This window comes from Neofelis nebulosa, chromosome 8, assembly GCF_028018385.1.
Source record: "Neofelis nebulosa isolate mNeoNeb1 chromosome 8, mNeoNeb1.pri, whole genome shotgun sequence".
Lineage (NCBI taxonomy): Eukaryota > Metazoa > Chordata > Mammalia > Carnivora > Felidae > Neofelis > Neofelis nebulosa.
In genome coordinates this window covers 5,589,995-5,614,893 of record NC_080789.1, presented here as the reverse complement: position 1 = coordinate 5,614,893, position 24,899 = coordinate 5,589,995, and the positions used below count along the sequence as shown (strand labels likewise).

Below are 24,899 nucleotides of genomic sequence, written 5' to 3'. Positions count from 1 at the left end.
CGAATAAGAGATGTGACATTATTAATCACTATATTCAGTTATGATTGATAGGCTTTTCTGCGGGGAGGAAAAAGTGGCTCGGATACAATCTGTCCCAACAGCTCTACGATATGCTAATATTTTCTTCAGACGAAAGAGGAGATGTGTTCAAATACCTGCTGTAATAGGCAATTAATACCAAGTGCACCGAAGGACAGGTGATAAAAGTGGGATTAGGAGAATATTATAAATTAACCAAGAGCTTGTATGTTTTAGTAAATGGCCTCATTTTGAGTTTGACACAGTCTTTTTATTAGGCCAACAGACTGCATTCTGGTACATTCGTTCATGCTAATGTGGTGGTATAATGTGAAGGTACGTTTATGAAATGGTTGTGATTCTAATGACTGTTGCTTTATTTCTCAAGCAATAATTTTTTTAATTTCTTTTCTTTTCTTTTTTTTTTAGGAAAACTCACCTACTTGAGAAAATGAATCGACCCATTACTTTTGTCTCTTCCGCACGAGGATATAACAAACCAAGCAAGCAGCTCAGGGCCCCTCATTATTTACTAATTGCTTCGGAAATGACTCGGGCTGCATCCTCCAACTCCAAGGCACCAGGGTAATCCCATAAAAACTTGTGTCAGATCACTTGGTGTCCAACAGACGCACTGGTCACGGCTGACTGGGTGGACCAGATGTTCTGACATCATGGCGCCCAGGCTTAAAAAAAGCGTCCCTGAGTTGGGTGGTGACGTGGTCGAGAGCAAACAGCCTGGGGCGCTGGATGTGTCTGGGTTTTGTTTTTTTGTTTTCTTCTTTTGTGTCTTTAACTGAATTATACAGGTTTGTTTTGTTTTGTTTTGTTTTTGTAGATGGGGCCGTGGGGAAGGGTCATGACGTCTCCAGACATACCCTGCGTTCTTATATGGCTCAGAACAGCTTCCTGTGTCTCAGGAGCTCCCTGGTCCCGGCCCATAATGAGCACCCGCCCCACCTCAAGTAGCAGCATGAGATTTTCCGGCATTTCCACCTCACCCTTGGTGGGGCGAGTTGGTAAGAGATAAGACGGAGTACAAAGACCAAAACTTGGTTGGCCCGGCCGCGCTGAAGCTTTGCCTTGGTCCTTTCTTTCCCGGGAGATTCTTCCCCCGAAGAATGTCCTAGGCCTTGACCCCTGCCACCGGCGCAGGATGAAGCTGGAGACGTGCAGGACAGGCGCGGAGCAGAATGAGGATGTAGGGCAGAAGGGCGACAAAGGCAGGACGTCAGAGTGCGGACAGGAAGAAAAGTCCCAAATGCCCCTGGAAGTAGACGTCACTTGTACAAAAAGATGGCTCCCGGCCAAGGTGAGCGAGACACTTCTCTGTGCTGGCCTGGTCTACCCGCGGGCGTAACAAAGAGTCACAAAGGAAGCATCAATACCTTTTCTTTTCTAACCGGGCCTCCGAGAGGCCGGGGGGGGGGGGGGGGGGGGGGGGGGGAGGGGGGGGGTTGCCTACTGGTTAAGGGCGAGGACTCTGCAGCCAAGCGGCCACGGCGGGAACTGCAGCTGCTCCGCCCGCCAGCGCCACAGCCTTGGTCACAATGCTCACCCTCTGTCGTTTCCCTCCATATCAGTGTGGGGCAGGGATGGCACCTGCCTTGTGGGGCTCCCCTCGAATGAAGTAATTTTAAAAATATTTTTAAATATTTTTCATGTTTATTTATTTTTGAGAGAGAGAGAGAGAGAGAGAGAGAGAGAGAGAGCATGCGCACAAGCAGGGGAGGGGCAGAGAGCCAAGGAGACACAGAATCCGAAGCGGGGCCCCAGGCTCTGCGCTGTCAGCACACAGCCCGACGCGGGGCTGGAACTCACGGACCGCGAGATCGCGACCTGAGCTGAAGTCGGACACTTCACTGACTGAGCCACCCAGGCACACCTTGAACGAAATAATTTAACACCATATGATATTTAGAGCAGCTCCAGTAAGTGCTCAATCAGTGCTATTATTCATAGAGCTGGTAAAATTCAAAAATTACATAGCGTCCAAAGGATTAAGGCCCGGGGGCGGCGGGATCCTTTCGGCAGGAGGCTGAAGCGGGTGCTGTTGGTCCCCTTCTGCAAATCCCCTTGCCCCTATTCCCTTCTCCTTCTAACAAAACCCTCCATTTTCCATTTCTGTTCCGAGAGCTACCCTCTGGTGGCCCCGTGCTTCAGGGGAGGGAGTCAGGCCACAACCCCAGGAAGTAACCAAGGTTGGTTCAGGCCAGGTGTGCCTGATTCCCGCTAAATGCCTCTGCTTCCCTAGGAGACTATGAGAGCAGGGAACTGAATAGACCAGAGACCTCAAGGACCCGTCAAGCAGACGCCAAGTCACGGCACAGAAGAGGCACAAAGGAAAGAACGTATCTGTGACCAAATGAAAAGCAAGGAATCGAGGGAGTGAGAGCAAGAAAGGAAAGCACAGGACTCAGAGCCCCTACCGAGTAGGACCCAGTGCAGCGCCATCAGGGGACCAGGACCAGCCGGAGCCAGAATGTGATGCCCTGAGGACTACCTGGGCTAACACAGCTTCTCTTCTCCCACACACAGGGCCCGCCGCGATCAGACGGCAACCTCTTCCCGTGAAGCCATGGGTCACACTCACCAGAAGACGGAGAGACGGGACCTGGGGATCATCCGGTCTGGCCCGCCCTATCCCACCCCGTGACTGATGGAGAAAACAGGGCTCAGAGAGCCCAAGGGTTCAACTCGACAACGAGCGGGAATGTAAACACCTGTTGCAGGGTCAGAGTGCCCATGAAGAAGGGAAAGGCCGAGGAACCAGCCATCAGACCAAGCTCACTGCAGGGGAAACGATGAGGAAACACAAGCACTGGGGTTCAGTCAGTTTGGGGCCCTGACTGCTAACTATCTGTCGGCTCAGGAAGGCTAGACCACACACACAGTTAGCAAAATTTTGGCTCCCAAAATTCAGAGACACTTACTTGCACACATTCTCGGCTCTGGCAAGCCACGCGGACTTATATTTAAAACAAAATAATGAGCTCTCCCAAACCATATAGATCACCCGGCAGTGACAACACATGTCTAAAGAGACCCTGTTTTTAATAACTCCCAGGTAGTTGGGATGAGCACTGGGTGTTGCATGGAAACCAATTTGACAATAAGTTATATATAAAAATAAAAATAAAAAAAACCTCCCAGGCATTCGTCGCAGCCACCAGCGCTCCTGTGGGGGCCGTTCGCAGGACAATAGCCTTAACTGGAAATACGCTATTGCACATAGCTAACAGGTGAGGATATTTGGTTCTGTTTATTTTGGGAGTGGGTGGGAAGGGAGGAGATCCATTGGCGTTCCTGTCTATCCTTCAAAGGCAGCTGCCGTAATAATGAGACAGTGATAGCTGGCATTGTCCAACTGTTCCAGGTGCTTTACACACCGGGTATTTGTAAGGCACACAACAGCGCTTCTGGGAACCAGGATGCCACGGGAAGTGACTCAAATAGGAGGGAGAAAAGCTACCAGCAGAAGGGAAGAGGGGAAGGATGTGTTTTGTTCTGCGGAGCCGACAGGTCCGGCCAAGAAGACATCCAGCTAGACGCTTCACCAGAGAGCCCCCTGCTAGAGCCAGTATGAGCCGGACTGGAGCTGAGGACCCGTGCAGAAGCCCCCCCCCCCCCCCCCCCCCCCCCCCCCCGCCGAGTTGCCCTGAAGTTACCCTTCGCTCCTTAGAATACTGAGAGCGCCTCCCACAGGCAGGGCTTTCCGCCATTTTTTTAAACATACGATGTATGCGCCCCAGCACGCTGACACGCTGGCATGTCCCACTGAACCAAAAGTGCCTCCGTCAGCTCCTGCCCCTGTCCGCGACACACGGAATGAAAGCTTCCTGTACTAACCCCACAGGGAGACGGCGCTTTGAGAACTGTCTCCCCGTCTCCTTACTTGTAACAGGTAACGCAAAGTTCTCTGCTTTCAACATTTCCTTGGGCTGTGTTCAGTTTGACGCACCCCAAGTGGCGAACCCCTTGAGCTCAGTTATACTTCAAGGTGGTGCTATTATCCCCACTAAGGGAAAGCCAGTGATAAAGACTTGTCAAGGCCGCTGGTGAGTGGCAAAGCTCCAAGACGGAAACCCAGAGCCGACCGGTCCTGTTCAAAAGAAAGCCACAGGCACTCAGTGGAGTCCCTTGTCCTCAGCAGAGCAAACCAAGACTTATTTGAAGTTTCAGCTTCTCCAGGACTGGAGTTTGAAGCCAATCAATCTGGAATTTACCAGCCAGCACGGTTGAGGTCATCTGTCTCGTGGGCCCTCCCTATTCCTCCCTCTCCCAAAGACAGGTGAGGTGATCCACCTAAAAAGACCCTTGTCCTTCGCCCCAGGGAAGGTGACCTGGCCTGAAACTTAGATCTTCACATTTACTCGGTTGAGTTTTTTTTGTTGTTTTTTTTTTTTTAACAGTCCCCAGGTCGGTCTTGTCCTACTCCACCTGCCTGCCCAGAGTCGGGGCCCCAGGTAGAACTGGGGTGCGGTGGACGCTGGCCGGCATGCATGGCAGAGAACTCCCCGAGCCACCCAGGGATTTAGCGCTTCTGCAATCACCCCTCCTCGGCCTTTTCCCCAGAAGTTGCTTGAAAGCTGCACTGTGCAAGCCCACTGATTAACTCGCTCCTAACCAGTGGGAGGGCTCCCTCCACTGTTAGGATAAGAGGGAGGGGGCTGAGATAACAGAGGAATTGGATCAAGGGTCCCTTGTGGCTTTCCTCGGCGAGGCCTTATTGTTGGTAATTTCCAATTCCGGCCCAGGTCCATACGCGCTGCGCTCGCTGAAATGCTGTATTTTTTTTTTTTAATGTTTATTTATTTATTTTCTCACCAACAGTGAGATCATGACCTGAGCTGAAATCAAGAGTCGGACGCTCAACCAACTGAGCCACCCAGGCGCCCCTGAAATGCTGCATTTTTGATCCATGATGGTGTTTATGTTGATATGATGATTCTGACAAACGGTTGACTTTCCCAGGAGTATTTCATGATTAACACAGCTTATGAAGAGACAAATTAAAGGCGTGCCATAAATGATACCAATCATATTATGTATCTCTTACAGAATAACAAATGAACCACAATAGCAGAAGCAGATAATTACACCAGGGTTCTTACTAATACAGACTATAGTGAAACCAGATTTTTAGGAGTATGTCATGCTAAAAAATGTCACATTAAGATGAATTTTCTGGTGTCAGTGGCTTCAGCCAGGGAAATTCAGACAAACATTTTGTGGATTTCTGGCGATTTTTAAATTTTGAAATGTATGAAAATCCCAGAAGGTTCAAAAAGGAAAGAAGATTGGTCACATTTCAAAGCAACATATTGAACCGGGTGAATTAAATCATGATTCTCAAACTGCTTGTGTAACTGACAGGCTCAAATGCATTTTAAAAGGGGTCTGATTCCAACCCCGGGAAGCCACGCACATCTCCTCCCTCCCTGGCCGTACGCGACGGTGTCCAACCATAATCAGCAAACGGGAAGGAGCAAAGCTATATGCTCCTCTCCTAAACACATGTAGTAGCTTCTGTGGCAAAGTTACTCAGTACTTAAATATATGCCACGTTGGGTTTCACCAGTTATCTTTGCCATGCTGCTCTTAATTGGCATTTGCCGCTGAAAAGCAGTAGTTTTCTCTTTCCAAAGAGATCCTTGCTTCAGTCTTGGACAAATCCAGAAAGGGCAGCCCTAATACCGAGGACCTAAAGTTACTACAAAAGTGACTCCTATTCCAGGACTCCCTGTTGGTGTCACTCATCCGAAGAGACGCCATCCGAGGCCGTCTGAATGCAAGCTGTCACACGGGCTTGTTATCGGATCTATTTGTCAGACGGCCCTGACGGGAGAGTGCAGACCGCAAGATGTGGCCCATTCTGCCGCATCTACCTCTGCTGACGATGCTTTTGACAAAGGGTCGGGGGAAGAATTTTAAAAGATCTCTGTTACCTTTTCTCCTACTTGGATTTCAAGTTCTTTTACTGTCCGACTGCAGTTCATTTCATTCCCACCTCCCCTGAAAAATAAAAATAAAGACTTTTTGTTAACATGTTTTAACCAAATAAATGCTTATGTAGGGCCTGCAGAGATCAAAATTATAAGGATTTCTAAATTATATATTTACAAGCACGAGGTATCCCTTACACACTGCCATCTGCCAGCAGTATAGACCTGGACCAAGTCCCTAGCTTCTCCGTGCCTCAGTTTCCTCATCCGTAAAATGAAATCTAACATTTATTCCTCCCAGGTAGTGTGGGACCTGAGCAGTTACAGCTGACACTTCATGCATGAGCACTTCCTACGGCGAGCCCCATCTGATTTAATCCTCACGACGACTGTGGGTCAGGGGCCATGATCGTCCTGGTTTGCAGACAAAGAGACTGAGGGAGACGGAGGTCGTGGCTGGAGAAGTGGAGGTGCCGGGTCACACCCCACACCGCGCCCCTCTGCTGCAGTCCTGTGTTCTGACCTCTAAGGGGTCCCCAGTCCACTCCAGGGGCACTCTTTGCCACGCGGTAAAGGACTCCGTGGTGGATGTATGTCTGTACCATCCCCGTGGCTCCATCTGCTTTTATTAACTGTTTTCTATCTCACATTATCCACGTATCTATCAACTACTTCAGAGCCCCTCTGGAACAATCCGAAGCAGAGAAGCCAGGAACGATCCACTTGAAGGAAAAGCTCTCTGGACAAAGCAAAGGGAGGACACAGCGGCACGAGGCCGAGGGGGCCGGAACTCAGCACGTCCCAGCTTTGCTACTGGCGGTGGCCACGGAGACCAGAGCCCGCCCGGCAAGGGCAGGGGACACGGGTGAGTGCAGGGATGGAAATGGATGCCAGCTCTGCGGTGCTGTGGCCATGACAAGGAAGCTGGACTTCATACTGGGGTAAGCGGAAGACGTTGGAGCGTTTCCAGCAGAAATTAACTTCATTTTACGTTGGAGGAAACTGAGGCTGGGAGGGGTAAGTGCCCAACTTCAACAGGGAAACTCGCCAGGAATCCAGACTTGTGGTTCTATATCAAATGTAATATTTTTCATGTCTTAATCATGTATCGGAAGAGACACAAAACACTATTTTGAAGATACGTTTCAGACTTAAAGAACAAAAACAGACAAATGCCTGTGTACCCACCGTCAGCTGGAGAAATGGAGCAGCGGGGGTGTCCCCGGAGCCCGGTGTCCCCGGAGCCCGGTGTCCCTGGAGCCAGGTGCAAACTCGCTCCCCATCTCCCCCTTCCTCTCTCCCTCCCTCTCCAGTCCGCAGGGCGGCTCCTGGGCCCAACTCCCCTGTGGCCCTCTTCCCTTCACAGCTGTCTCCCCTACACTGCGTCTTGCACCCCTGAACTCCATCTTTCTGTCTGCTTCAGGAGAACACAGCTTATTATCAGTTATTAACTTAGCGGCGCCCTCTTTCTTTAGTGTTTCTTGGAATGGTAGGTCTTGAAACCCTTTCACTTTTTAACCTTTCTGTAAGCCTGTATAGGTTTTTCTCTTAGTGGAGTTTACTATTTGTTACCTAGTCAGACAATCTTTGCCTTTTAAGTGGAACATTTATTACAATCACCAATACATTTGGAATTTCTATTGGTTCCGCCCTATTCTGCGGGCTTCTTGCCTTCTTTCGGTTAATCCCATTTTTAGGATTCCATCAACTTGTTTGCCTCTAAACACTCCATGTTTAATCTTATGGCAGTTGTTCTGGAAATTATAACCTGCATATTTTTCAAAGTCTAAAGTTAATCAAGATTTCTCATCTTCCTGCTGGACAAGGTAACAACTCGAGGACATTTTATGCCAGTCCCTCCTCTCCGTGTATATATTGCTACTGTCGTGTATTTTAATTCTCTTCTATTTTTAAATTCCCAAAGCCATCGTTACTCTCAGCCCTTAGTGCTTCCTGAGGTCAGCGGGTGTTTGGATCCAACTGCACACTCACTGTCCTTTTTGCCCTTCACTCTTTCCTGCATCGCCTCTAACTGTCCATCCAGGAGCGTTTTCCTTCCACCTAAAAAGTCCATCCTTTAAAGTTCTGTCACTGGATCTAATGGGGGGCCAAATCCATTTTTGTTTTACAAGGTCTTTATTTCAATTCTGAAAATACTGCAAGATATGTTCTTTATATATAATTCTAAGATGGCAATGATTTTCTTTCCAGACACTGTGATCGTCAATTCACTCCCCTGGCATCCCTGTTGCTATTCAGAAGTCACTTTTGTCTAGATGTTGCCCTCTGGCTTCTTGGCAGATCTCTCGGTCTGGGGGTAGTTGCGCCCCCACCCCCATCTTTAATCCTGCTCGGGACTTCTTTGGCTTTCTGAGTCAGCGGGATGGAACCCTCCCTCAGTTCTGGAAAGTCCTCCGCCATTGCTCCTTCAGGTATCACCCCATCCCATCTCTCATTACCAGCTTCATAGAGTTCCAGTTTCATTTCTGTGACTCTGTGCTGCCTTCTGGCTAAGTTTTTTTCTGGCCGGTCTTCCAGTCCACTTATTTCTTCTGCTATAGCTAATCTGTTTCTTGAACTTACTGAGTTTTACATTGTGTTTATGAAATATGACTTATAGATAGAAAAGAATATGTATTTTCATAGTTTAGTTATTATTAAGGCAAATGCCTACTTAACAATCACCCAAATCAAGAGTGAGAGCCAAACACAAAGGCCCCCAACTTGCCCTTCTCCAATTGTAGGGGTTCCTTCATACTACATGTGTGTATAAAAATAAGAGGCATGCTTTGTAGTACAAAGAAAGGATCTAGTTGAAAGGTGACCTTGAACACCACAGGCAGAGGGGACACGTTTCTCCCTTTTCCACATGACCTGACATCAGTGCTTGAGTTTATGCTACGGCAAGAAGCTAAAAGGGCACCGGTGTTCCCACAGAAAGAGACCTTACAGATTCTGGGCTGGCAAATACTTTATTCCCCGTGCATGGGAGAGGCCTTCCCACTGTTTCAAACCAGGGACACCAGTCTCAGTCTATGGTTGGTCCCCTAGGCCAGTCTGGTTTCTCCTCTTGCTGCCTTTCCTCTCCTCTCTCTGATTCTGCTGCTCTGCAGTTTCACTGGGACATGTCTACATAGGCGTTTCTTTTCATTTGGCTGGCGTAAGCTTCTCAGCCATCATCCTTTTCAATATCTCTCTTCCCTATCTTTTCCCTGTATATCTGGAAATCCAGTAAGAAATCTCTTGGCCTACTCTTTCTCCCCACCATGTCTCTTACGCGTGTCCTCCATACTTTATCTGTCTTTGTCTTTCTGGGTGGCCTTCGTGGATAACTGCTTTGGAACTACTTTCCACTCCACTAATGCTCCCTTCGACTATGTTTAATCCACGACTTTCACCCAGCCACTGAATTTTATAGCTACAATTGTTATTGCATCTTTCAAGTACCAGAAGTTCTGCTCCGTACTTTTCCAAATCTTTTTTTTTTTTTCCCCTTTTGGCCTCTTCTTTCGTATTTATATGTTGAGTCCATTCTTTCATTGTTCTGAACATTCTAAAATAGTTTTAGATTCTATATTTGATACTTCCAGTATTTCGAGCACTTGGATATCTGATCCTAGGGGACATTGCTTCTATTGGTTTGCCAACCTCATTCTTTGTCTCTTCATATGTTTTCAATATTGTGTGTGTGTGGTCTGATATTACTTGGCACTTTGTGGAAATTCTTTAAGGGCTAGGTTGAAAATGTATTCCTCTACAGAAGGCCACACCCAGGCCAGGACCAGTTTTAAGTGAACTACTAGCCTGAGACGTCTCAGACCACACAGGTAGCATTATTTCAGGCACGGACTTACTTGCATAAATACTGACTTACTGTCCTTTGCCCAAATGCAGCATGGAAAGAGGTAGGTTTCCTTGTTGTGCCCTTCTGTGATGCAAATTTATATTTACAACTTACCCTTACGTGAGGGTTTAGGTGTCCTAACTTTATATGTACTGGTCTTCTGTTGGGTCCCTCCACCTCAGCGTCTGTCTCCTGTCCCCTCCACTCTAAAGAGCCAACCAAGCTGAAACACACATCCACCAGCATTTAGCTAATACTCTCAGGGCAAAAGCTGGCTTTCGTCTCATTTCATGTTGGCCTCTAAGGAGTCCTCGCTTTCTGGCTAGCTCACTAATGAATGAAAATGCACATATATGTTTTACCTTATGTCAGTCAGTTTAGTAGTTTCCAGTGGAAGTGCGTTCATGGATATACCCTACCATATTAACAGAGGGAGCATCTCTGTTAGCTACGATTCACTGTCTCCAACAGCAAAAAAAAATTCAGCCCCACGGGTTAAGTCAGTTTTCAGCTAAACCTTTCAAACTTCGTTTAAACATTTAGCCTTTTATATTTAAGGAAGTAACTTGTGATCCTTTTCATCTCAAGCTAATTATTAGACTGATGTTTCACAATTAAAGGAACAAAAACAAAAGAAAAAAAAAGAACTCTCCTGCTTTCGGGTTTTCTAGTTGTTTAGCTTTTCCAACAACTAACATTCAAATGAGGGGACTGTCTACCCAGCAACCTTATCACAGATGGGGACTGCTTTAGGTTAGGAGCATCAAAATACAGTTTATAAAGCAAATAGTCGTTCTTTTGAATAAATCTGGAGATGATCTCAGCCCAACACTTACGGACCATTAACTACACAGAGCACAGAGCAGTCCCCGGCTACCTAGGGATTAATACTTCGTCACTCGTGTTGGCGTTGCTGCACGGATTTTTTTTTTTTAATTGTGATAAAAAATCAAAAGAAACAAACCAAAAAACACGCACAACATAAAATTTCCCACCTTAATCATTTGTAAGCGTGCAGTTCATCAGTGTGAAGTATATGCACACTGTTGTGCACGTCTCTGAAACTCGCGCCCATTGAACAATCCCTGCCCTGCCTCCCCTCTGCTGCATGATTTCTTACACCTACGCTTGCATCCACGACCGATTCCGTCAGGAAAGCCACCACACCCAAACTTGCTAATGCTTCAGGATCAGAGTTAACTCTTGCGACTGCACAACTCCTGAGAAAATGAGGTTTATTCATTTAGAGTCAGATAATCCGAGGAATTTGTTTACTAAAATGGCCTTTCCTGAATCACATGCTAGAATCAAAGAACCTGCCAGCTGATAGAGACATGAGAGTTCATACTCTAACACTCCCCTTTTGCAGGCAAAGTGAGCGAGCCCCAAGCGCGTGCTACCGTTACAGAAGCCAAGGGACCTCTTTAAAAAAATATTTCATTTCTACCTCCTAAAACATGATCGCTTTTGAATGAGAGACATTAGAAAGAAAATAAAAATGAACAAATTTAAATTTTGCATCTTAACATTTTCACTTCAAAATTAAAATGTATTATTTCCAAACCTGAAGTACACTGCACATAATACGTGTTAGCACTGTCTTAATTTGTTACGTTTCCATTTCCAACACAGTATTATTTCTTTTGTTCTAAAATGCATCCTACATTGAGGCTACTAAAGACTTGTCTACATATGCGTTTGACTGGGGATTAACTCCATTAAATTCTATATGGACAAGCTCTGCCAACTCATCTTCCACACATATCTGTTGACCTGATTAGCTCTCATGACCTCATAGCCTCTCTCTTGTCATTCCATAATTCGCATTTTCGTATGAGCAAACGAAACCACTTACCTCTTTATAACGTTTATACGTAGGTCCATCCCACCGAACCTGGACAGGAATTCGAGGTAAGGAATGGCACCAGAGCTGGTGAGGGGGATCTACATTCAAACAAGAATGACAGCCCGTTAGAGGATTCAGATCCAAGTAGTAGACCGCACAGGAGTTCTCATGGTGTAGGACAGGATGCCAACAGAGGGGTGGGTATTCTAGGAGGCACAGCTACTTCACCTAGGTGTCTGAGTTGACACACATCCTCAATAATCCGGGTACAAATAGCATAAATGCCAGGCCAATCTGTGATCAGTTAAAAGTCAACAGTTGTCTACAAACTTATCTGAAATCTAGTTCTATCTAAAACATAGAGTAAAATTAGGGGTGCCTGGGTGGCTCCGTTGGTTGAGTGTCCCACTCCTGATTTGCGCTCAGGTCATGGTCCCGGGGTCATGGGGTCAAGCCCCTCCTCAGACTCCACACTGAGAGTGGAGCCCGCTTAGGATTCCCTCTCTCGCCCTCTCCCCCGCTCACAGGATCTCTCTGGAAAATAAAAATAAATAGGGGTGCCTGGGTGGCTCGGTCAGTAGAGCATCTGACTTCGGCTCAGGTCATGATCTCACGATTTGTGAATTCGAGCCCCACGTCGGGCTCTGTGCTGACAGTCAGCTTGGGGCGTGGCGCATGCTTCGGATTCTGTGTCTCCCTCTCTCTCTGCCCCTCCCCCCACTTGCGCGCGCGCGCTCTCTCTCTCTCTCTCAAAAATAAACATTAAAAAAAAATAAAGAAAATTTTAAAAATAGAGTAAAATTAGTAGAAATATGTTCTACTATACATTTTATATGTACTTATATATGTATATATGTATAAACGTATATATTATATATATATATATATATTTTTTTTTTTTTTTTTCCCCAAAAGGGTGAGGCCACAGCACAGGTTTACCGTCTGAGGGTCATGTGAACTTTCCGTACATTCATATACTTTTAAGGTAGAAAAAAAGCCATTTTTAAAGTAAAAATTCTATAAAGGACATTATTGGGTCAAGTGGGTCAATACGGGCTATAGATTAAAGTAGCATCTCAGTGTTTCATTTACTAACGTTGATTACTGTGATTATGTAAGAGAATAGTTCTTCTTTTTAGGAAATACACAGTGAAGTTTTTACAAGTAAATAACCATAACATAAGCGGCTGCCTCTCAACGAGTTCAGAAAAAAATTACGTACACCGTGTGTATGTCTTGTACACCGTTTGCGTCTCCATACAGACCACACATAGATAACAAAAGATCACAGGAGAAGCAAATGAGAGTAGATGTTCCCAACTGGCAAATCTGGGTAAAAGGTCTATGGGTACTATTTGCACTATTCTCATTCTTCCAGATTTTCTGGAGGTTTGAAATTACTTCTAAAGAAAGAGTCTAATTGTTTAAAAAGTGAAAATAATTATCTCCCCCAAAAAAGGATTCGGAAACTAAAGTTAAGACGTGTAATCAGGGGTGCCTGGGTGGCTCAGTCGGTTGAGCGGCCGACTTCGGCTCAGGTCATGATCTCACATGATCTCGCGTGAGTTCGAGCCCCGCGTGGGGCTCTGTGCTGACGGCTCAGAGCCTGGAGCCTGTTTCGGATTCTGTGTCTCCCTCTCTCTGACCCTCCCCCGTTCATGCTCTGTCTCTCTCTGTCTCAAAAATAAATAAACGTTAAAAAATAAAAATTAAAAAAAAAAAAAGACGTGTAACCAATACAGATACATTTTATGAAGCCTCATACAAACACACAAAGTACAATTTCCCATACAGCTGAGCGGCTCCCACGTCTATACAGTCAAGTTTGATGTTCACTTAGCCCTTCAAATTCCAGCCTCAAAGCCTACACGGCTACCTCAGTCTTCCCCAAAGGACAAATTTCTCTTTTCTATTTAAAACATGTGTGACTAGAAAATGGGACCAGAGGGAGAGTGGCTCACGGTGTGGGCCTTCGTGAAGACGTTTCCTGAAAAGCACATGCGTGATTTCTATTTCAGATAGAGTATTTATTAGGAGATGTAATTTTGGGGCAGACACCTCAGAGTTTGCCTAACCCCACAGAAGAAGGGCGAGAACAGGGTGTGTGTGCTGCTCCAAGACAGGAGGCCTCATGGTTTGGGGAGTAAGGCTTCATGACAAGGGGGGAAACGTACAATTGCAGAGCTCATACCCAACAGATGGGCGCAAGCACTACCCTTGGTGTTTTACAGGAGTTAACTCCTCTAGTCCCAAAACCAGCTTCTGAGGGTGTGGTCGTTTTCCACATTTCACAGAACAGGGATGTGACCTCCCTGCACGGCACTACCATTAAGTGCCAGAACTCTCTGTGACTCCAGAGCCCAAGTTCCTGTCACTGTGCTAACCACCCTGCCAAGAAGGAAGGAAGGAAGGAAGGAAGGAAGGAAGGAAGGAAGGAAAGGAGGAAGGAAGGAAAGGAGGAAGGAAGGAAAGGAGGAAGGAAGGAAAGGAGGAAGGAAGGGAGGGAGGGAGGGAGGGAGGGAGGGAGGGAGGGAGGGAGGAAGGAAGGAAGGAAAGAAGGAAGGGAGGAAAGAAGGAAGGGAGGAAAGGAGGAGGAGGAGGGAGGGAGGAAGGAAGGAAGGAAGGACAGAAGGAAGGAAGGAAAGAAGGAGGAGGAGGGAGGGAGGAAGGAAGGAAAGAAGGAAGGAAGGAAGGAAGGAAGGAAGGAAGGAAGGAAGGAAGGAGGAGGGAGGGAGGAAGACGGAGGGAGGGAGGGAGGGAGGGAGGGAGGGAGGAAGGAAGGAAGGAAGGAAGGGAGGAAGGAAGGAAGGGAGGAAGGAAGGAAGGAAGGAAGGAAGGAGGAAAAAAAGGAGGAAGGAAGGAAAGGAGGAAGGAAGGAAGGAAGGAAAAGGAAGGAAGGAAAAGGAAGGAAGGAAGGAAGGAAGGAAGGAAGGAAGGAAGGAAGGAAGGAAGGAAGGAGGGAGGGAGGGAGGGAGGAAGGGAGGAAGGGAGGGAGGGAGGGAGAAAGTCCATTAACCTATTGAAGCTTTTGTCACATTTCACATTGTTACTTATGGTCTAATGAAAAGTCTAATGTGGCAGATACATTTTTGCATTATGTCCAGCCTCCAAAGCTCAGTCCATTAAACAAACCGAAGAATCTAGTCTAGAAGGAGAGGCTCTTTGCTAAGAATTCACTTTTTCAGTATTTGTGATTCTGGCAAACATGTTTAAGAATCGTAACCACCCAACGATGAATCACTAAAAGTAAACTCTCAGACTGGGGTGGGGGAGGGTAGTGTTTAAATCCACATCCATCATGTCGACAAGTGTCTTCAGAGACATCTCTTTCCCCAACACAGCACGACCTCTGGGACCAGACCACAGCTGTGGTTTTCTTCTCTGGAATCTCTTTGCCAATTCAACTTCTTTCATAAAATTTTTATTAACGTTTAGAGACTGGGGCCACCTTCGTAAAAAGATTCACTCTACCGTTAGTGGAAACTAAGGTACAGGGCGATGCCCTGCCAGCAATGCCACACCGTTCTTGCCCTGATCAGTCTCCAAAACTGTCCGACATTTAAACATTCTCGACGTGGTTCTTAAAATAAAATTGAAGCTGAAGTGAATTCACTGTAACTGGAAAACTCTTACCTAATGTTGACAGTGAAATCCCCCTGAAATATTTTACCGGTTTCTATGTTTCCGGTTAGGCTTACATTCACTATTGGAAAAGAGATTCGCTGGTAAAAAATCTAGAAAAGTCACCCGCCCTGTGAACTCCAGTGACTGGAAAGAGAAACCCTGCTCTTCATTCCCAGTGGACTTGGCCTCCTAAAAATGCACCCCATTCCAGCCTCCTCGGTTTACACGCGGTCACGGGAGCTCGAGGTTCTAGAAAAGCCATGCTTATTCTTTCAGCTAGACTACCAGGGCCTGGTTTTTAAAGTCTCTGAATCTCTACAGCTCTCAGTGACTTCTCTTAAAAACAGATGTAGCTTTTAAAAACGGATACACATTTCACATTTTCTGTACTTTTCCTCTTCCTGCATAGCTGATTAGCTTGGGAAGGTTGTCAAAATTTTAAATTAACATTAGATCATGAATATAGGGAGACATTAGCAGGAAAAATATCTTAACTCTCCATTTGGTATAAATAAAGTATCAGTCAAATCAAGCTTATGAGGAAACTGATACCGGGTTTGCAAGGACAAATGTTCCTTAAAAACAAGAGAACGGTACCAGTTGCCCTCACCCTTGGGGGTGCAAATCCAAACCACAGCGAGTTACCACCGCCCACCTGTCAGAAGGGCGGAAATCAACAACACAGGGAATAACAGGTGTTGGCGAGGATGCGGAGAAAGGGAAACCCTCCCGCACTGTTGGTGGAAATGCACACTGGTGCGGCCGCTCTGGAGAACAGTATGGAGGTTCCTCAGAAAGTCAAAGAGCTACCCTACGATTCAGCAACTGCACTACTAGGTATTTACCCAAAGGACACAAAAATACTGATTTGAAGGGATACACACACCCCGATGTTTACAGCAGCACTATCCACAACAGCCAAACTATGGAAACAGCCCAACTGATGAATGGATAAAGAAGATGTGGGGTGTGTGTGTGTGTGTGTGTGTGTGTGTGTGATCGAATATTGCTCAGCCATCAAAAAGAATGAAATCTTGCCTTTTTCAATGATGTGGATGGAGCTGAGAGTATCATGCTAAGCGAAATCAGTCAGTCAGAGAAGGACAAATAACCATATGATTTCACTTGTATGTGGAATTTAAGACACAAAACAAACGAGCAGAGGGAAAAAAACCAGAGGGGGGCAAACCATGAAACAGACTCTTCACTGTGCAGAACAAACTGATGGTCGCCAGAGTGGGGGAGGGTGTGTGTGAAACAGGTGATGGCGATTAAGGAGTACACGTGTCATGATAAACAGCGAGTGCTGAATGGAAGTGTTGAATCACTATATATTGCACACTTGAACTGAGATTACACTGTGTGTTAACTGCCTGGGGTTTAAATAAAAACTTAAAAACCGAGAGAGAACATGACCACATGACACGGCAATTCTACTCCTAGGCACGTACCTTGGAGAAGTTAAAACATATGTCCGCACAAAAACTTGTACGTGAATTTTTTTAAGTTCATTTATTTATTTGGAGAGAGAGAGAGAGGGCACATGTGGAGGAGGGGCAGACAGAGAGAGAGAGAGAATCCCAAGCAGGCTCCACGCTGTCAGCGTGGAGCCCAATGTGGGGCTCGAACTCGCAAACTGTGAGATCGCGACCTGAGCCAAAATCAACAGACGGACCCTCAACCGGCTGAGCCACCCAGGTACCCCTGTACGTGAATTTTCATAGCAACGTTGTTCACAAAGGCCAAAAAGTGGAAGCAACCCGAAGGTCCATCAGCCAACGATAAACAAAAGGTGGTCTATGCATATGATGGATCACGATTCGGCCATAAGAAGGAAGTGAGTACTGATTCATGCTACAACACGGATGAACTTTGAACACATGATGGTAAGTGAAAGAAGCCAGACACAAAAGATCATGGATTATATTACTCCATTTATAGTAAATGTCCAGAAGAAGCAGATCTACTGTGACACAAAATATATTAATGGTTATCAGGGACTAGGGGAGGGGAAATGGGGAGTGACTACTAATGAGTACGGGGCTTCTTTTGGGGGTGATGAAAATTTCTAGAACTAGACAGTAGTGATGCTTGTATAACCCTGAATATACAGAAAACAAGTACCTTGTAAATTTTTAAATGGTGAATTTTATTATAATATAAATTATATCTTAGTAAAGTTTTTAATAAAAATATAGATACATGAGTGCCTGGGTGGCTCAGTCAACTAAGCATCTGACTCTTGGTCTCCGCTCAGGTCATGATCTCATGGTTCCTGCGATCGAGCCCCACATCAGGCTCTGCGCTGACAGCGTGGAGCCGGCTTGGGGTTCTCTCTCTCCCTCCCTCTCTGCCCGTCCCTGCTTGCACTTTTTTTTCTATCTCTCAAAATAAACAGATTTTTAAAACTGTGGGTACAGTCAAAAGTGACACATGAAATCATTGATACGTATTATTTGTGAAATTTTTAGTTAAAGTGAATAAAGGGGAAACTTTTTTTTTAAGGAGAAAAGGTTTTCATCTTTCTTCTCTCTTTCCTGCTTTCCTGTTCCCTCCCTAATAAGTCAGTCCTAGAGTCTGATAGGGCAGAGAAAAAACAACGTCTGCCATGCTGGGGGGACCATGGGAGTCCAGAGCAGGACATGACCCAAGTGGGGTGAAGAGAGCATCCACACGCAAGGGCGAGGCTCTGGGGATGGGAGATGATCACACACCAGGGAGACTGATCGAATAAGGAAATATACTAAGAATAACAAAATCCAAGCTTCTCGTCGTGTGAAAAGGCAATTGCAAATATGAAAAAGCAAGAAAATTAGAAAGAACCCTGAGAGGTAGGATTAGAATTGGCATTACTTGTGTAGACTCGTGGTTTTCAATAGAGAGAGAGGTTGGTACAGAAATGAACAGAGATGTAAATGCACGTATACATGTGTATTGGGGGGAAATGTACCCTTAGAGCTCTGCCCACCGAGAGGCCTGGAGTGCCGTTCCAGTGGCAATGAGCAGCCCCAGTGCCCAGATTCTGGATTCTGAATTTCGTTTCCATTGAAAGGACCAAAGCTATTTAGGGAAATGGATAATTCCAGGACTGAGGCAAGGAAAGTACAGATGAGTTTGGAATATTTTATATCGGAAACGAAGGAAGTGCTCTGAGAATGATAGGGGCATGCCAAAAGGACACAAACCAGCAGGAGGGGGCTCCTACTGGTCAAAGTGGAGGCAATTTAAAAATCAAAATAGGGGCGCCTGGGTGGCGCAGTCGGTTAAGCATCCGACTTCAGCCAGGTCACGATCTCGCGGTCTGTGAGTTCGAGCCCCGCATCAGGCTCTGGGCTGATGGCTCGGAGCCTGGAGCCTGTTTCCGATTCTGTGTCTCCCTCTCTCTCTGCCCCTCCCCCGTTCATGCTCTGTCTCTCTCTGTCCCAAAAATAAATAAAAAACGTTGAAAAAAAATTTTTTTAAATAAAAATCAAAATAAATGAAGAACGTAATGGATCATAACCACTTGATAAAAGAGGAAATCTTGAGTCCTTGCAAATATAAAAACAGTAAATGAATAAATGAAAGTTAGGTAAGGAATGGAATATTTACATAGTTTCAAATTTTCCCCACAAAATGCTTATTAATTACAAAGTGGATAAAGAGTACCTTACCACGAAAAAGCCTGACAGATCCCAGTATCCCACAGATACTCAAGTGATCAAAGTGAACATAACAGTAACAGGACAAAGTAGGATCACAGCGCAACCTAATAAAACACAGTGAGAACACAGCAGCATTTCTGCAGTACTCCTGCCCAAAGATGCAAGCCTTGATCTAGTCATAAGGAGACAGGAGATAAACTCACACCGGGACATGCTACATGCTGTAATCTTCAGTGTTAAGGTCCGGAAAGCTAAGGAAAGACTGAGGAACTGTTCTAGACTGAAGGACACTGGAGAGATACGACAACCAAATGCAATTCGTGATTCTGACCTGGATCATACAAGACCTACATGGAATGACTGGCAAAACCAGGCTGGGTCCTGGGGCTGAGACGGTAGTCATGAGCTCATGTTAATATCCATGTTTCGGTGGTCAGATTGCAGTTATGTAGAACGCTACCCTTGTTTTGATTTTTTTTTTGTTTTGTTTTGAGAAAGAGAGAGACAGAGAGCGAATGGGAGAGGGGAAGAGAGAGGAGACGCAGAATCCGAAGCAGGCTCCAAGCTCTGGGTGTCAGCACAGAGCTTGACTCAGGGCTCTAACCGATGAGCGGTGAGATCATGACCTAAGCTGAAGTCGGATGCTTAAGGGACTGAGCCACCCAGGCGCCCCAGGCTATCCTTGTTTTGAAGGACACACACACTGAAATATTTGGGGTGATGGGGCTGCTTACTCCCAAATGGGTCAGGGAAAGAAAAAAAAAAACTGCTCTTCCCACTAAACTTCCAATTTCTCTGTAAATTTGTGACTGCTTTTAAAATCTGATAAAGCAGAAGTTGTGGTAGATACAGCTCATAACAGATCAATCTCCCGCACAAAACAACTATAAACTGGCAAATACGAAAGCAGGAAGACTTTGGAGAAATTCAAAACTCAGGAAAAGGGACAAGTATGGAGGGAGTTTCCCATTCATAAAGGCTTTGAGCCTAAGAGTAAGCCACAGTCACTCCCCAGCACAGCAGCTAAAACCCCAAAAGAAAACCCAGTCCCTCTGGCCTGAAGAACCGGTGTGCAGAACCTGAAGCAACCACGGCCACTAAAAATGTGAGGGAAGTCTCAAACAGGAGAGAGGAGGAGACCCACTTGCTGTTCTAAGTTCTGTCCAAGTTTCCAACGGATGCCCGAACCAGGCATGTGCAAGCCGGACGCAGAGACCCACCGAGAAACAAAAGGGCCAAACTCAGATGCAAGCAAATGCTCACTGCCGGCGAGACAGAGTTTGCAGGTTAACTGCCGCCAGAGCAGGAGCATCGACAGTCTTCAGAGAAATGTAACAGAATCCAGTCTCCACAGCACAGTATTTATAGTGTTCAGCCCTATACTGTCTGATGTGCAGCCACAGTCACATGTGGCTGTCGAGCACTTGAACCGAGGCTAGGGCAGCTGATGAACTGAAGCTTTTTATTCATGCTCATTAATTTAAATTTTAAAATTAATTCAATGAGGAGCACCCGGGTGGCTCACAGTTAAGCGTCTGACTCCGGCTCAGGTCACGATCTCGCGGTCCGTGGGTTTGAGCCCCGCGTCGGGCTCTGTGCTGACAGCTTGGAGCCTGGAGCCTGGAACCTGCTTCGGATTCTGTGTGTCTCTCTCTCTCTCTCTCTCTCTGCCTCTCCCCTGCTCATGACTGGAAAACTTTGAAGTACGTTTGCAACGACTAAGTATATTAAACTTGTATTTTAATTATAAATTTTATGAAATCTAAATATAGATCAAATATTTCCAATGGAAACTTAAGTGTGTAGACTGAAGTCGGCTGTGAGTATAAAGTGTATAGCAGGTTTTGAAGGCTTCGTACACAGAAAAGAATGCAAAATAACTACTGATTGTCGATTTTTAATAGTGATAACATGTTGAAATGATACATTTTGGACACGTTCATTAAATTAAAATATTCAAATTAATTTCACCTATTTCTTTTCAGGTGGCCATTAAAACATTTTAAGTTACATGTGTGAGTCACTCTATATGTATATGTGTATACATATATATACATATGTGTATACATATATACATATATATATATACTATGTATTAAATTTTTTTTTAATTTTAATTTGAAGTAATCTCTACACCCAGTGTGGAGCGTGAACACAATCCTGAGATCAAGAGCTGCGTGCTCCGCCGACTGAGCCAGCCAGGCACCTCTCACGCTGCATTTCTATTGGGTAACACGGGTCTGGGATGTGATCCAAATACAGTAAAACCTTGAATTGTGAGTAATTTGTTCTGTGAGTGTTCCGCAAGATGAGCAAACATTTCTAATAAAATTTTAACTTGATAAATGAGTGATGCCTTGCAATATGAGTAGTACGTGACATCGAAAGTCACATGATCACAACTGAGCCAATGGTTTCTCTCTCTCTCTCTCTCTCTCTCTGTGGGATTGTGGGTGATTGTCTCCCATGCTCAGATGCTCAGTCTCAGGCCGTGGTGTCTGGCAGAAATCAGTGATTTTTCAGAACGTTGGAAGGTGCCCACAACTGGCACCAGTGTATTTTTGGTCACTTCGAGGCACCTACAGACAGTCCTTTGCTTTTCCAGACAAGAGCAAGCTTAGGAATGCTTTGCTTCCTTCTAGGTCAGGCTGTCTGCAGATAGAGACCCTTTCCTCTGCTGCCTAATTGCCAGTCACGTTATGTATGGTATATGATAAGAGTTTATTAATGCTCTACTATAGTCAACATCCGTGTGAGCATATACAATGGCCCCCACACAGAAAATGATTGAAAAGAAGGGTGCGAAGAAGAAGAAGATGATTACTATGGAAGTTAAGACGGAAATCAAGAAGTATGAACAAAGTACATGAGTGGCCGAAATTGCAAGATATTATAAGAAGTCTGCGTCTACATCTTGTTACAGAAGAGGAGGAGGAAAAGGCAGAGGAATCCTCACTTCAACTGAGATTATGGATACGTGTAAAATGGGGGAAACAGCACAAAATTTTGTAGAAAAGCATCACCCAAATAAGGCTATAGCAGTGCGAGTGACGAATCTGTTGAATGACAACGCAATGTCACATTTCTGTGAAACCCTCAAAAGAAGGCAAAAGCAAGTGTTATCGGATATATTCCTTGTTAAAGTTGCATGAAATGAAAAAGATTCCATTGAGCCAATAGATATTAGTGATTCCGTTAGTGATAGTGAAAGTCGTCCTACACAATAACCCTCCTCTCTCTTGTCTCCTCATACCAGCCAAGAAGGTTTTCAAAGGCAAGTGCAGGGTAATTTGTTTATTTTGCTTTGTTTTTTCTTTATTATTTTGTATTATATTACAGTATTGTCATCATTTTTATGTGAATATTTTTGGGTTGTGGAACAAATCATCTGAGTTTCCATTATTCCTTACGGGGAAATTTGCTTTGATATATCAGTGCTTTGGATTGCAAGCATGTTTCCTGAACGAATTATGCTCACAAACCACAGTTTAACTATACACTCAAGTACAAAGAACTAGAAAAATGTGACCCTCGTTAAGGGAAAAAAAACAATGCAGGCCAACCCTGAGACAATCCAGATACTAGAATTATCATTCAAGGACTTTCTTAATTTTTATTTGAGAGAGAGAGAGCACAAGTGGAGGAAAAGGGCAGAGGGAGAGAGAGAAAGAGAATCTCGAGCAGGCTGTGTGCTCAGCATGGAGCCCAACGTGGGGCTTGATCCCACAACTCTGGGATCATGAGCTAAGCCGAAATCAAGACTTGGATGTGCAACCAACTGAGCCACCCAGGTGCCCCTCACTCAAGGACTTTAAAACAGCTATTTTAACCTTGCTTAATGAGTTAAAAGAAATACGCCCATAATTGAAGAAAAAAATGTAAGCATATGAATAGAAATTATAAAAAAAGAACCAAATGGAAATTCTAGAACTGAAAAACACTATGTCTAATATTCAATATTCACTGGATGAGCTTATGAGCAGAACAGAGATGTAAAGAAAGAGCCACTGAACTTGAAGACAGATCAACAGATCTTATCTCATCTGAAAAATAGGGAAAAAAAGATTTTAAAATGAACAGAGCCTCAAGGGTCTGGGGACAATACCAAAATGTCTCAGAGAAGATAAAGGAAAAATATATGTATTTGAAAAGAATGGCTACAAACCCCACATTCAGTGAAAAACAAAATTAAAGGAAGAGAAATCCTTGAAACAGTACCATGGTATGCTCAAGAAGAAACAACAAATAGGTCTACAGTTTCATTTTAAATCAGCCAAAGGAAGAAGAGCCAGTCCCTGAGATTAAGACTAGAATTCAGGAACACCCGAAATTCTCTGGGCTGTTTGTTTTCCTAACACATAATTCCCCTGTAAAAGAAAGCAAACTGAGTTGGGTGGAGGTAGTCACCAAATTCTAGAAGGAAATAGGCTTTTAAATACTATAAAATGCCAGACTCTGATGAAGAAGTAATAAATGAGTAAAAACATGTATATTTGTGTGTGTGTGTGTGTGTGTGTGTGCGCGCGCGTGCGTGTGCCTGTGTGTGTGTGTGTACGAATTAATAATTGGGTTATTGGGTTAGAAGTCACACTACTGATATTCCCAGCCAACTTTTCTACTTTATATTATGACATCGCTCCCTATGGATTTATTTTGAGAGTGTTTAATTACTATTGTATTGTGCATTCCTTTTTTAAAGGCCCTGAGGGCTCACCCACCAAATGTTGACTATTTACAGCCCCCTGGTATGGTACCCCACCGGAAGGCCCAAAGGCCTGTTCTCCATCTTCCCTGCTGCAAACCCTTGGCCCCCTACGGTTTCCAGGACAGAAGCCGAACTCCTTTGCATGGTACTTTTCAGGACTGGCCCCCCTGTCCACAACTTGACACGTATCCCTTTGCTTCTGATACAAACAGCACTACCCAGTTCTCTGAATAGACATGCCATGCTGAGTCTGACATGCATGATTTCACCTGGGCTATTATTCTCTCTGCCTAGAATGCCCTTCCGTTTTTTCATCTGGCTAATATCCACCCCTCCATCACAATGCGACCAAAAACACTGCTTCCTCCCCAAAGCCTTCTTGGACAACCCCCCCATTTTTAGGTAACTCTCCTGCCTGTGATGCCCACGCTGAGCAACACTTGCAAATACGTCTCATGGGACCGGGACCCCCTCAAGGGCAGGCCTGTGTCTGATTGCTCTGCACTGGGTCCAGCATACAGTAGGTGCTCAATAACCATTCATTCAATGCAAGAACAAATGTCAAAATACTAACTTCCAAAATATGAGTTGACCAAATACTCTTTATGTGGAAGCCTTAAAAAAAAAAAAAAAAACTAAAGGAAACAGCTGTACCAGTGGTCCACACAAAACATGACTCGCGTCCATGTTGATCACCCCACATCCGCCAGATTTAAACTGAATTGTGAAAAATAAACAAAACTTGAACCACTCACTTGGAACCGTGGGGGGAAAAAACCAGAACACAATGCCCGCTGCAGTAACCAACCCCATCTTTTCCAGAACTGGGTTATTCTAAGTCGCTTGTGCATACAGTACCTGAGCCAGGACATCTTGAAACTGTTCTCTTGTGAGAGGCATCAGGAAGGTTGTGATAATTCTTTTCAGCTCACTCTTCGACACTGTCATGTTGTGATTGGTATCGAGCAGCTGAAAGGCCTTTCTCAACTCGTCTCCCTTATCGGTAATTTTTTGAAATAAAATCCGTTTGACATCTAAGAAGGACAGTATCGGATTTGCAATAGCAGTGGCTGTCAAAGAGATACAGTTGTTTATTAGACGTGCTTAAAGCAAAGATCTCCAAAACCACTTCACTGCGGACTAGGATCCCACAAACTTCTAAAACACTCTTTCTTCTACTGTAGCTCACTTTACGCATCTAAGCATTGCTTGACTTGCAACAGCGAATCTACGGCCATTTTTTACCTCTGAAATCTGGTCAATATAAAATAAC

The 24,899-nt window shown here is 45.0% G+C and overlaps 1 protein-coding gene across 9 annotated transcripts in view; it reads right to left on the bottom strand.

Moving 5' to 3' along the window:
* The window catches only part of EFCAB6 (EF-hand calcium binding domain 6), a 247,752-nt gene that overhangs the window by 191,727 nt on the left and 31,126 nt on the right, over window positions 1–24,899 (bottom strand). For all 9 annotated transcript variants that reach the window (XM_058741086.1, XM_058741090.1, XM_058741083.1 and 6 more), the window contains 3 exons: window positions 24,485–24,696; window positions 11,663–11,751; window positions 5,967–6,033 (listed from right to left, as the gene is read on the bottom strand). In XM_058741086.1, the coding sequence (XP_058597069.1) occupies window positions 5,967–6,033; window positions 11,663–11,751; window positions 24,485–24,696 (368 nt within the window). The remainder of the gene's footprint in view (window positions 1–5,966; window positions 6,034–11,662; window positions 11,752–24,484; window positions 24,697–24,899) is intronic.